Below are 12,680 nucleotides of genomic sequence, written 5' to 3' on the forward strand. Positions count from 1 at the left end.
CTATAAGATATATTGGATCTAATTGTCAATGACACCCAACTGCGGAATGAAGAGAAACCGATGCTGAGAGAGGAATAGTGAAGATAAACTTGATTATTTCAGAAAACAATGCAGAATATTTGATTGTATTTAGAAAGTTTCTTATTTCAGTATGATGAAACATATTATAATTTCATTTTCGTGACCATTCCCCTTTAAGCTGCCATTTAGCCCAAACGTACTTCCTTGTATTCTAAAAGCTGACTGAGGGTACAAGATAGAATCTAGTCCCAGGTCAGTGTTTAAATCAACAAGCTGCAAAGGACATTTACCACAGCTACAAAGAAAAGGACACACTTGTTTTTAATGTGACACATATTTCTTTTTTTTCCATATTTAAAAACAAAATTGGATTAAATAAAAATTTACAGTGAGTACAGCCCATCTGTGCAAATAAATACCCATGTTAATGTACTCTCACAAGCATCAAAGAAAAAAAAAAAAAAACTATACAATGTTCAGGGACAACCAACTCCAAGAAAAAGAAATAAAAGGTCGATTTTTCCACTCTGGGCAAAAAAATTGTAATTTTTCTCTGTCTTTTCCTTCAGCATGTGGCAGTTTGGTTCCTGGTGCAGCGAAACTCAACTCTTGATCAACAAATGGGTTAACGTTTCTTTAAACAGAAGTTAGGCAGGTGGGGGAGGGGCGCCAGGTTTCATCGCTTTAGGCAGAATAGTGCCTGCAAGGTACAGCAATGGGTGCAGGATGTGCAACATATAAAGGGAAAGGAAGAATAAAAACAACAGGCTGGGAGGAGAGGTCAGAATTAATAAACACAATGATGCAAAGGTAAAGAGAGAAATAGCAAAGGACAAATAACAAGTGAATGAGAAAACTGTATATGAACAAGAAAAAAGTGTAAAACACAAATTTTAAAGGGAAAAACATCAGTAAAACAAGTTGATTGCGCAATTAAGAGTGAAACAAAGTGCAAGAAGCTGTGAATGAACCAAGAGTAGACTGACAGAAATTTGGGGTGTACAACTCTAGTTCCAGGGCCACTGGCAAAGCAGCATTAGGATGAAGCCAGGACTTCCACCTTTATGGTTCCAGCAGACCTTCATTTCAGATCTGAGGATATGTGGATCAGCTAACATTAGTTCTTAATCTAAGCGTTGATGTTAAAGGATACCAGAGGATACACAATGCAGTCCCCTGCATATAATTATCCTGTTTCGAAAAGTGAATACAGATACCTCTAAAACTGTCCCTTTTAGCACCATTTGCACTTACTATCGCTCTATAAGGGCAGCATTCTCCATGAGTTTAGATCAAGCCGTATACCGATTGCTGGGTAAGACAAATATGGTGTCTCACACGCTTGCCTGAAAACTGCGTGTTACAGTTCAATTCTCACAAACTGTCCATATCTTAAGTGTATGTTTAGAACACCCCATGTATATTGTTTATGTGTAAAATAATCCTAGTCTCTTGGGAACCTGCACACTTTGTCTGCCACCTGCATGCATAGTCACAACAGCTGCTTCCCCACAACGCCATCATATGTGCTCTGTATCGGTCTTTGTTTTGAATCAGTAGGAAGTCACAGGAAAAAATGCATTCTGGAAGAACAGCAGATATGGCTAGAACATCTGGAACTAGTCCTAGAGCTAAGACTAGGCCTATGCACACACAAACGGAACACATTGAGTGGTCTAAAAAGCATATTAGTGCATAACAAAATTTTTAGTGAGACTTCTAAAAGCAACACATGTTCATGCGTTTGTACATCACTGGAGGATTTGGTGCAATTTGTGATCCAGCATAATTAAATGTGGTATTCAGATAACTTAATTTTCCTCTATTTCCACTTGTCTTGTTAAATATTTTGTCACTATAGTGGAATAAAATGGGAGAAAACATATGTTCCATTCTTCATTGCATTCTCAACTCAAACTAAAACGTTGCATATTTTACTGCTTCTGTGTTCAAAACTGTATGGGGGCGGGGGGATCTTCTTAAAGTTGATTAGTCCTGCAGCTTCCAACAAGTAACCGCACAAAACGGCCTTTCGGAACAATTGTACGCAAGTTTTATTCAGAGGCGCATAGCACCCATGAATAGAATGTTTGTATCTGAAAGTGGATCATTTGTGCTTTCTTCATCGTATCCTTATTTTAATATTACAGAATGTGAATATGGCTGAAAAGATGAGAGATTAACTTGATCATTGCTACCCTGTCTATGACTCTTAATAACTAGAATTAGTCACCCGTAATGAAGCAAAACATAGTGAGCCAAGTGAAGCAAGTGAAAGGGACTGGCAAAGGACGAAAGAAGAAAAGAAAACTGGGGAAGGGAGAGGCTGTATTTCTAAGTCCAGTGTGCTTCTATTTTTGGGGGCAGGAAAGGGAAGAAGGGGAAAGAGTGATAAAAAAGGGGGGATTGTGAGGAGTCTATTCCCCCTTCTCTGTCTTCTTGCCACTTTTCTCACACCTCTCCCGCCCTTCTCCACATGCTACTGGGAGCTGGCACGTTCTAGTATGCGCAAATCATAGTTCTTCTTGATGCTGCGCAGTTTGAAGTGGCTGATTGGGTTATTAAGCTGTACTGAGGCATTCTGTGCTGCTGTGGTGCTTGGGAAGACTGCCACAATGGTGTAAAACGCTGCCAGATCACTGTTGTGGGTTTGGCGGCCATTTTCTGTAGGTCCATTGTTGTCACCATTGGGCCCTTGATTATGACCCTGAGTGTCTCTCAGCCACTGGATTTTGGCCCCGGACATTGCCAACTGTGTAAAAAGCTTTCCAGCTTCAGCTCGAGTGATGCCCTCTGGCAGATCTGTTATTTCCAAGACCCGGCCAAGAACTAAGAAGAGAAAAAGAGAAGATGAACAACAATCCCCCAGTGTCTCAGTGGTTTTCCCATTTAAAGGTAACCTTTTAAGAATAAGTGATAACCCACAAACTGTTTATCAAGGTTTTCAGCTACTATAAACCTCCAGTTAAATATCCATGAAAATTAAGGCAGTAGCAAAGAAAAGGCATCGACTACAAGGGCAAGTGCTTTTATGCGCACACCCCACTAGCACCATTGACAGGCCCATTTGTCTACCTGTGTGGAGAATGTATACATTTTATAATTTTTTTTAGCGACATCCACTCCATGTAGCTCCACACAGGCCAATGGTGGGCGTGTAAATGGAGCTGGTGTGCACTTAAGTGAGGATACGCAGTCCTCTGCCTCTATAAAAAAAAAAACAAAAAAAAAAAACATGCATGGAAGAAAAAGGACAGTTAGAAAAAATAAAAAAGTAAATGATATTGCTGCACTCAAGTACCTAAAATGTTTTCCTAATACAACATATTGCCATTCTGTGCAGTGTAGTGCATATACAATAAATCAGAAGGGTACAGAGTACTTGCCTACATCAGTTGTACCCAAGTCCGTTGAAGCAGATTTCAGAGCCTGCCTTTTCCCTCGGTTTCCATGCTTCATCCCTGTCTGTACATGCATCATCAAAAAGTAATTTTTGAAACATATTAAATTTACTAGTGATTTCACGGTCATTTTATACACAGCACATACAAGAAACACCCACATAACAATATGTATTGTGATTTCCATAGCCAGATAACCCAAATCACCTGCAGACAGCAGGGAAAATAAGTTTTTGAACAACGGTTATCTCAGTAAATATATTTCTAATGGGGCTTTTGACATGATATTTACATCAGATGTGGGTTACAATCCAAGTAATCTACAAATACAAAAAAAAAAATCAAAACAATAAGTCCACATATTAAGTTATGTGTAATAAAGCGGAATGACACAGGAAATAAGTATTGAACATGCTAACAGAAATGTATTTAATACTTAGTAGAAAAGCCTTTGTTGGTAATGACAGTTTTAAGACACATCCTGTATGGAGAAACTAGTCACATGCATTGCTCAGGTGTGATTTTGGCCCATTCTTCTACACAAACGGTCTTCAAATCTTGAAGGTTCCAGGGGGCCTCTTCTATGAACTCTGATCTTCAGTTCTTTACATAGATTTTCAATTGGATTCAAGTCAGGTGATTGACTGGGCCATTCTACCAGCTTTTTTTTTTTTTCTTTTTTCCTCTGAAACCAATTGAGAGTTTCCTTGGCTGTGTGTTTGGGATGATTGTCTTGCTGAAATGTCCACCCTTGTTTCATCTTTAGCATCCTGGTAGATGGCAACAGATTCTTATCAAGAACATCCTGGTACATTTCTACATCCATCCTTCCTTCAATTATATGAAGTCAGTACCATATGCTGAAAAACAGCCCCACACAACGATGTTCCCAATTCCAAACATCATTGTTGGTATGGTGTTTTTGGGGTGATGTGCAGTGCCATTTCTCCTCCAAACATGGTGTGTGCAATGACATCCAAAGAGTTCAATTTGGTTTTATCTGACCAGATATATTTTCCCAGAATTTCATTAGCTTGGCCAAATGTTGTGCAGCAAACTTTATACGAGCTTCAACATGCTTTTGTATGGTGAGCATGCATAGAGGCCATGTCAGTTGAGTGCATTACTTATTGTTTTCTGTAATTTCTGAAGCTCTCCGCAAGTGATCCTTGGTTCTTGGACAAGTCTTCTGATTATTCTTTTGACTCCTCAGTCAGAAATCTTGTGAGGAGCACCTGGTCATGGCTGGTGTAGGGTGAAATAACACTTTCAACTTCAGGATTATGGCCCAACAGTGCTCACTGGAAATTTTAAAAGCTTAGAAATAAGTCTGTAACCAATGCCATCAGTATGATTTGCAACAATAAGGTTGCAATGGTTTTGCGATAGCTCTTTGCTTTTACCCATCATTAAAGGTTTCTTGTGTGATACCTTAGTAATGAGAAACCTTTTTATAGGACATCAATTAGGACTAAACCAGCTGAAAATAATTTGCACTGATAGGGAGCAGGATTGCTAAATACGGACAGATTTCATCAGGTTTCTTGGCTTCCCATGCCATGCTTTTCTTCATGAGTTCAATACTTATTCCCTGTGTCATTACATATAACTTAATTTATGGACTTATTTTGCTTTGATTTCTTAGTACATGTAGATTACTTGGGTTGTTACCGACATCTGGTGTAAATTTCATGTCCATAGCCCCATTAGAAATATATTTACAGAGAAAAACGTTGACGTGTTCAATACTAATTTTCACTACTGTACTGTAGCATTAGAAGGCCTCTATATATTTAGTTAGAAAGTGTTGGAGATCCAGAAATGTTGCCATTGTGGCCTTGATAGCCAAGACTTCAAAGGTAAGCAGTAGCTGTAGGGCAGTGGGAAGCAACATCAAAGGGATGAGTGGCAAGCAAAACGTTCCTGATCTACCAACTCATGATCACCGCTCTCTAAAATATAAATATATATATACACAAAATGCAGGGATTGACAGCACTCCAAGGAAATACATCAAGTCAATAATTCAAATGAAAGTGGAGATTTATTGGTGATCCAATGTTTCGGCTCCGCACAGAAGCCTTCGTCAGGGAGGCTTCTGTGCGGAGCCGAAACGTTGGATCACCAATAAATCTCCACTTTCATTTGAATTATTGACTTGATGTATTTCCTTGGAGTGCTGTCAATCCCTGCATTTTGTCTACATACTTCTCAGACTAGCATATATATATATATATATATATATATATATATATATATATATCTATATATATATATCTATATATATATATATATCTATATATATATCTATATATATATATCTATATCTATATCTATATCTATATCTATATCTATATCTATATCTATATCTATATCTATATCTATATATATATATATATCTATCTATATATATATATATATCTATATATATATATATACTTCTTTGATGAGTATCCGCACTCCAAGGCAATGGATAAATAGGGGTGCACGGTAATATTGACATACAGCAAAATTTTCCAGACCAGCACTCCCTTTTGGTGAAAAATCAACAATCTTTTATTGTGACATGGTATCTTATTCCAACGTTTCGATCCCGATAGGGATCTTTTTCAAGGAAGATCCACAGTGCTAACAAACAAAATCTTAAATACCCAAGTGCTTCACAACAGACCAATCCATACCCTGGTGTCTCTCAATTGGTTAATTGATTAAAATTTGAATCAGTGATAACATTTAAAATCATCTATATATATATATATATATATATATATATATATATATATATATATATATATATATATATATATATATATATATATATATATATATATATATCTCTCTCTCTGACATATTCCCCAGGACTTTGCAGATGGCCCAGGTCATTACTGAACTCAAGACCATCTGTCAACAAATTACAAAGGAAATCATTATATTAACAAAAGGCCACACTTACTAATATGTTGACTCAAGTGCTAGCAAGGGCAAAATGGCAACCTTTACAGTCCCATCACTGAACGCCTACCGATAAGGCAATACAAGCTTTGCTTGGCAAAGTATCTCTACCCACAACCTTGTTTTACATAATGAATGACAATGTATTACTGAGAAACTTTCCAATATATGTTCATTACACATTTTCAATGTTTCAATGGGTTTAATATAAGAAGTAGAAGTAATTGCAATAGAAATCAGTATTTTTATTTCATCCTGTTCTATGGGTCTGACTCTTGGAACAATGTAGCAGGTCAGTCTTCTAACCTTTAAATTAACTTTTTATTATGATGTAGAGAGTGATATTCTGAAACAATTAGTTTCCATTTTTCATTATTTGTTGTTATTTAGCTTTTTATTCAGCAGCTCTGCAGTTTGCATTTTCAGTAATTTGATTGCTAGTGTCCAAATTACCTTAGCAACCAACAGACAAATATAAATAGGACAGGCATGAATATAAAGATGTGTAATAATACATTTGTGGCCTTACAGAGCATTTGTTTTAGATGGGGTCAGTGACTGCCATTTGAAAGCTGGAAAGAGTCAGATAAGAAGATAAGAAGGCAGATAATTTAAAAACTATAAAAAAGAAAAACTGAAGGCCAATTCCAAAGTTGCTTAGAATTAGCCATTTTATAACATACTAAAAGTTAATCAAAGGTGAACCACCTCTTTAATAAGCTTGATTCAGCTACACTGGCTCATGATTAAGAACCGGTAGGAAAACGAATATAAAGACATTGAAATTGATGACATTGTTTGTTGAATCCAACGTATGGTGATAATTACCATTTGTGTAGGGTATGGGGACTGGCTGTGCAGTAAAGGGGGGCAGACTGAGAGGTTGTACTGCAGTGGTTGTCCTAGAAGGGAGTATCTAGCATCACCTACAGACAGAAGGAGACTTGTTAACACAGGTATTGTTATTACAGCAACTTTAAAAAGGACCAGCAATGAAAAGCAAAACAGCATAAAGCAACAACATATCAGTAGTTTTCTATTACAGCAACACTAACCCATTAGCACTTGCACTGCAACTCCCAGTACCCCATAAGGCGCAAAAGCTGTTGTCCACACGGATGTAGGCATCATTCAACTATATAACTTATCCATCAAAACTGATTTAGATGTATTACCAATTATTTTCATGCCACACTACACCTACCAAATGGGCAGCTTGATAAACTAGTATACTAGTAACTCAGAAGAGCACAGAAGACCACAGTAAGAGAATTTCCCCCTTAGACCTGGAAGGCAGCAGAGTAATAGGAGGAATATTTCACAGTAGTTACCTTGTGCAGGGCCCACAGGCCGAGGAAATTGGGTGAGGACAGAAAGTGGTGAAAGCCCAGTGCACACGCTATTTATGCTGGAGCCTGGCGAAGGCGTTGGAGACTGCGCTGGGGAAGTAATGGGACTGCTCAGCAGGTTACTGGCCTGTACAAAAGATTATGGCAATATTGAGTGTCACAAATCAGAACTTGTTTGGGGAACTCGACAAACAAAACCCTCCAAACATTTGGCCTAATAAAGAAAATGCATATCTGAGCAACTTTCCAACTTTTAAAGGAGACGTATGGCATGAAAAACAAGAATTTGCAAGTGTATTTATACTCTGTAAAATATAGAAGGAATGTGCTTAAAAAAGTAGCGTCTTGGGTTGATTTACAGAACATTTCTGCCAAACCACTACTACATACAACATTTTGAAAATAGAAAGGGGGATAAAAAGATTTGCTGCGGGGAGCAAGGCTACATTTTTTTTAACCACGCCAATTTTTGTGGTCATACCCCCTAATTACCATATTAATTTTACAAAATGCGGCAGGTTATTAAAGTTTGAACACATTACTGTGGTTTTTATGTTATTACAGTTTTGCCAAGGTGAATTGCCCTTTAAGTTGCAAGTCACAGTTTCCCCAAGAGACCTGCTCATCTTAAATTGTTACCGGTGTTTCTTTGCTTTGTTACTAAAGTATCCAAGTGCATCTGCATGTATTCTGGGCTCTCAAAAGTCAATTTGATTATAAACTTTGTATCTTTTTCTGGCTGCTCAGTGCAGGAGATCAAAGAGAAAGTCAGGACAATTTTGTAACAACCCCGGGACTGTCAAAATCGGGACTGTACCATGAAAAACAGGACATTTGGGAGGTATGCTACTAGTCCCTCCCATCTGTTCCACTTCCTGCTGCCTCCTTTCCCAGGCAGCACTCAGCACTGCAGGGTCAGCAGCTAGGCTGACCTGATAGGGAACTGAAGCCTGTCTTTGCTTGTGTGACTGCAGGGCTATGATTAGCTCTCCCCCTCCTACTGTGCTTCTGGCAGGGACCATTAGGACATTCCCACCCTTCAGGAACCAAAGGGGTGGGTTGTGATGCAAAAAGGGGTGGGGCTGTGCCACAAAAGGGGTAGGCCACACCGTGTGAGGGGAAGATGACGGGCTGTGACACAAAAAGGGGTGGTGCCACACCGCGCGACAGGAAGATGAAGAAGTAAAGGTAAGTTTCCACCTGAGGGCAAGGCCTTTTGTTAAGCGTATTACAAATTACTGGCAGCTACATTGCTGATAAATTTGTAATACCGGCCCTGGCAGGTGTTTTACCAGCTAGGCCGGGAAAATACCGGTTGGGTGGCAACCCTAAATATTAGGAATGCACCGAATCCACTATTTTGGATTCGGCCGAACCCCCCCGAATCATTCGCAAAAGATTCGGCCGAATACCGACAAAAGGCCACGTGATTTCCCTCCCTGCCCCTAATTTGCATATCCAAATTAGGATTCGGTTCGGCCAGGCAGAAGGGTTCAGCTGAATCCAATCCTGCTGAAAAAGGCAGAATCCTGGCCGAATCCCTGGATTCGGTGCATCCCTACTAAATATAAACAAAAGTAATTAGTAGAATAGTTACAGATACAAAAGTGAAACTGTAGCACATTAAAGCTATTGTAAATAATTGGCTATCAGCATCAAGAATAGCAGACTGAGCAATCTGAGCCACTCACCTGGCTGCCGACATCTGGGTTATATAAATGTTCCGGCTTCTGTCCCCTCTGGTCCATGTTAAAATATTTGCAGTGGTTCCACTGTACCATTTGTGGGTTCTGGGAAGGAGCCTGTGGGCCATTGGGTACATTCAGCTGCATTACAACAACTCCCAGGCCTGAAGGGTTCACTCCTGAGAAAATTAGAAACTAATTTTAACATAACATAGCATAGTAACTAGTGCTAAAACAGCCTATTAAATTTTATTTAAATAACTAATTGTGTAATTGCACAAAAAAGATAAACCAAACCAACTTCTTTCCTTTCTCTCTGTGTGGCAAGGCTAAACTGGAGTGCAGGATTAATTGAAAACAAATGATGTGGGCTACAAACATCTTCAAAACAAACAGAATCACTGGCACACGTGGCAATTCAAGTGCCGGGTTACCCCGTGCTCTTTATTGCACGTCCGCACAATAAAGAGCACGGGGTAACCCGGCACTTGAATTGCCACGTGTGCCAGTGATTCTGTTTGTTTTGTACGTATTCCTGGGGGTTGCCGTGCCCTCTACACTGTGCACCGGGCTCAAACTGCCAAACTGTGAGGAGAGTGTGTGCTGCTTCATCCGAGTTCCTACAAACATCTTCTACATACCTTACTATAATCGGTTCAGTTTTGGCAACCATTTCTCTCTAATCTTGTCAGATAACACTGTAGGCTGTAGATAATTAACTGGTTTGTTAAGGCTATTGCCACACTAAGTGGTTTGTCTGGCCATGTTTAGAAATGTGTTTTGTTTTCATTACAGACATTAAGGGCTATTCCACACGGGTAGATAGCGACGCGTTTGCGGTCGCGGCGACAAAGCGCCGCGACAGTCGCCGCGACCGGCGCAGGCGACAGTTTTGTATGGGCGCCTATGTAAAAACGCCTGTGCTAACCACACGAGGCGATGCGCTTTTCAACAGTCGCCTGAAAATGCCTTGCCAGGCTTTTTCAGGCGACTGTTGAAAAGCGCATCGCCTCGTGTGGTTAGCACAGGCGTTTTTACATAGGCGCCCATACAAAACTGTCGCGGCGCTTTGTCGCCGCGACCGCAAACGCGTCGCTATCTCCCCGTGTGGACTAGCCCTTAGGGTTAGTTTACATGAGGAGATTCGGGGAGATTTTGTCGCCTGGCGACTAATCGCCTCTTCTTCTGGGCAACAATCTCCCCGAACTGCCATTGATTGCGTGTCTTCCCATCCGCTATAATGAAAAGTCGCCTGCGCTAAAGCACACGCGGCACTGTGTTTTCTGAAGTCGCCCAAAGTGGAAACTTCTAGTTAACTTTTAGTATGTTATAGGGTGACAAATTCTAAGCAACTTTTCAATTGCTCTTCAACATTTATTTTTTACAGTTGTTTAATTATTTGCCTCCTTCTTCCAAAATCATTACATCTTTTAAACGGGGGTCACTGGCCTCATCTAATAAACAAATGCTCTGTACAGCAACAAATGTATTCTTACTGCTACTCTTGATTACTCATCTTTCTATTCAGGCCCTCTCCTATTTATACTACCATCTCTTATTCAAACCAATGCATGGTTGCTAGGGTAATCTGGATCCTAGCAACCAGATTGTTGAAATTGCTGATGCAACAGGGCTGATTATTAAATTCTGATGCAAAGTGCACTGGTTTGCCATATAATTTAAAACTGAATTAATTGCTAATAAGCCTTGTATTAGGATTTATATGCGTATACATAATGTATATTCTATACATGCAGTATAATGTGAGTCAGTCCCTAAGTGCAAAGCACATAAATCAGCAGAAAACAATATGGGGGAGCTACAGATCTTCACTGCTAAAGGGCTGGTATAGAATACCAGTAATAGTTGTAATTGCAATACTTTACAAATCGTTAATGATGTCTTAAACTACAGGCTGTCTGGTGGGCCACAAAGAGAGGCATGAAATACCCTGAACTAGGGCATGGAAAACAGCAAAGAATAATAATGCCCTGCATCACTTTTGGAGCAGAAGACAGCATGTGTAAAGTGATAAATTGAGAATATATATGTGTATGTGTGATTGTGAAGGAGAGAGACTGCAAGTTCTGTTGGAGAAGCAGTAGTGATAAATGAGAACATGCTAAAACAAGCAGCAGAGAAATGAGTGTAATTAAACAGAAGTGATGAATCAGTGCTTGTCAGTGATATCAGCAAAAATAAATAAATAAAAAAAATAAAAATAAAAGAAAGATACTGTTCTGTGTGCCATATGGGTAGCACAAGTAAGGAATAAGCACACATCAAAGTACAAGAATAAGGCCTGGCGCCATGTGTCTGTGAGGGCAGCACATGGAGTCCCCTGTATTGGGTCCATAATAATCAGTAAATGAAGTTTAGCAAGTGTGTATATGGATATGTATGGGTAGAGGATCCAACTGACACAAATAATACACAGTGATATGACAGACATGTGAAGCCCAATGCCTTGCTGTTTATGGAGAATAAGATCTTGTATGTATTTAATAGCATTCATTTACTACTAGGAATTACATTTATTAGAGTGCCTGTTGCTGCTAATCTATCAAAAAAAGTCAGACTTTCAGAAAATCTGTGCCCCAAATTTCTGCCATGGTGCAGTCTCTCAGAACAGCATAAGATGGCACCACTGAACTATATGAATCAGTCTGTCAGCAACATGAAGTAATATTCACTACAGATGAACACGGTCACCAAATAGTTTTATTTTGCCTTGCAATTACTGAAAAAAAAAAAAAAATGAAAAAACACCTTATAAATAATTCTCCTATTTGAATGCAAAGTGAAAATGCTCTGTGCACCCTCTAAGCCATCTCTTACAGAATTCTGTGTATTAATGGACAGGAGTTGCTGTGCTTCTTACTTTAGAAATGGAATGCTTGACAGACAATAAAGGAATTGTTCAATGTAAAAATAAAATCTGGGTAAATAGATAAGTTGTACAAAAAAAAAATGTTTTCAATATAGTTAGCCAAAAAAGTAATCTTTAAAGGCTGGAATATCCAAATGTCCAATATAATAGCTAGAACCAAACTTCCTGCTTTGCAGCTCTCTAATTGGTTACCAATCAGCGACTTGGGGGGGGCCATATGGGTAACAACCATTTGTTTGGCATCTGCGCTGCATGCTATGGATCAATTGCAAACTCAGTGAACAGTTATGACCCATGTGGCCATCCTTCTCAGAGTTAGAGAGTTGCAAAGCAGAAAGTGGTGTTCTGGCTATTATGTTAAGACATCCGTTCACTCCAGCCT

The 12,680-nt window shown here is 39.2% G+C and overlaps 1 protein-coding gene across 8 annotated transcripts in view; it reads right to left on the reverse strand.

The window, feature by feature from the left end:
* Window positions 1-324: 324 nt before the first annotated feature.
* r3hdm2.L (R3H domain containing 2 L homeolog) overlaps window positions 325-12,680 on the reverse strand; it is an 83,009-nt gene continuing 70,653 nt past the window's right edge. For all 8 annotated transcript variants that reach the window (XM_041581094.1, XM_041581090.1, XM_041581091.1 and 5 more), the window contains 5 exon segments: window positions 9,415-9,587; window positions 7,706-7,850; window positions 7,203-7,300; window positions 3,408-3,486; window positions 325-2,850 (listed from right to left, as the gene is read on the reverse strand). In XM_041581094.1, coding sequence (XP_041437028.1) covers window positions 2,501-2,850; window positions 3,408-3,486; window positions 7,203-7,300; window positions 7,706-7,850; window positions 9,415-9,587 — 845 coding nt within the window. In that variant the 3' untranslated portion in view covers window positions 325-2,500.

Source organism: Xenopus laevis, chromosome 2L (assembly GCF_017654675.1).
Source record: "Xenopus laevis strain J_2021 chromosome 2L, Xenopus_laevis_v10.1, whole genome shotgun sequence".
NCBI lineage: Eukaryota > Metazoa > Chordata > Amphibia > Anura > Pipidae > Xenopus > Xenopus laevis.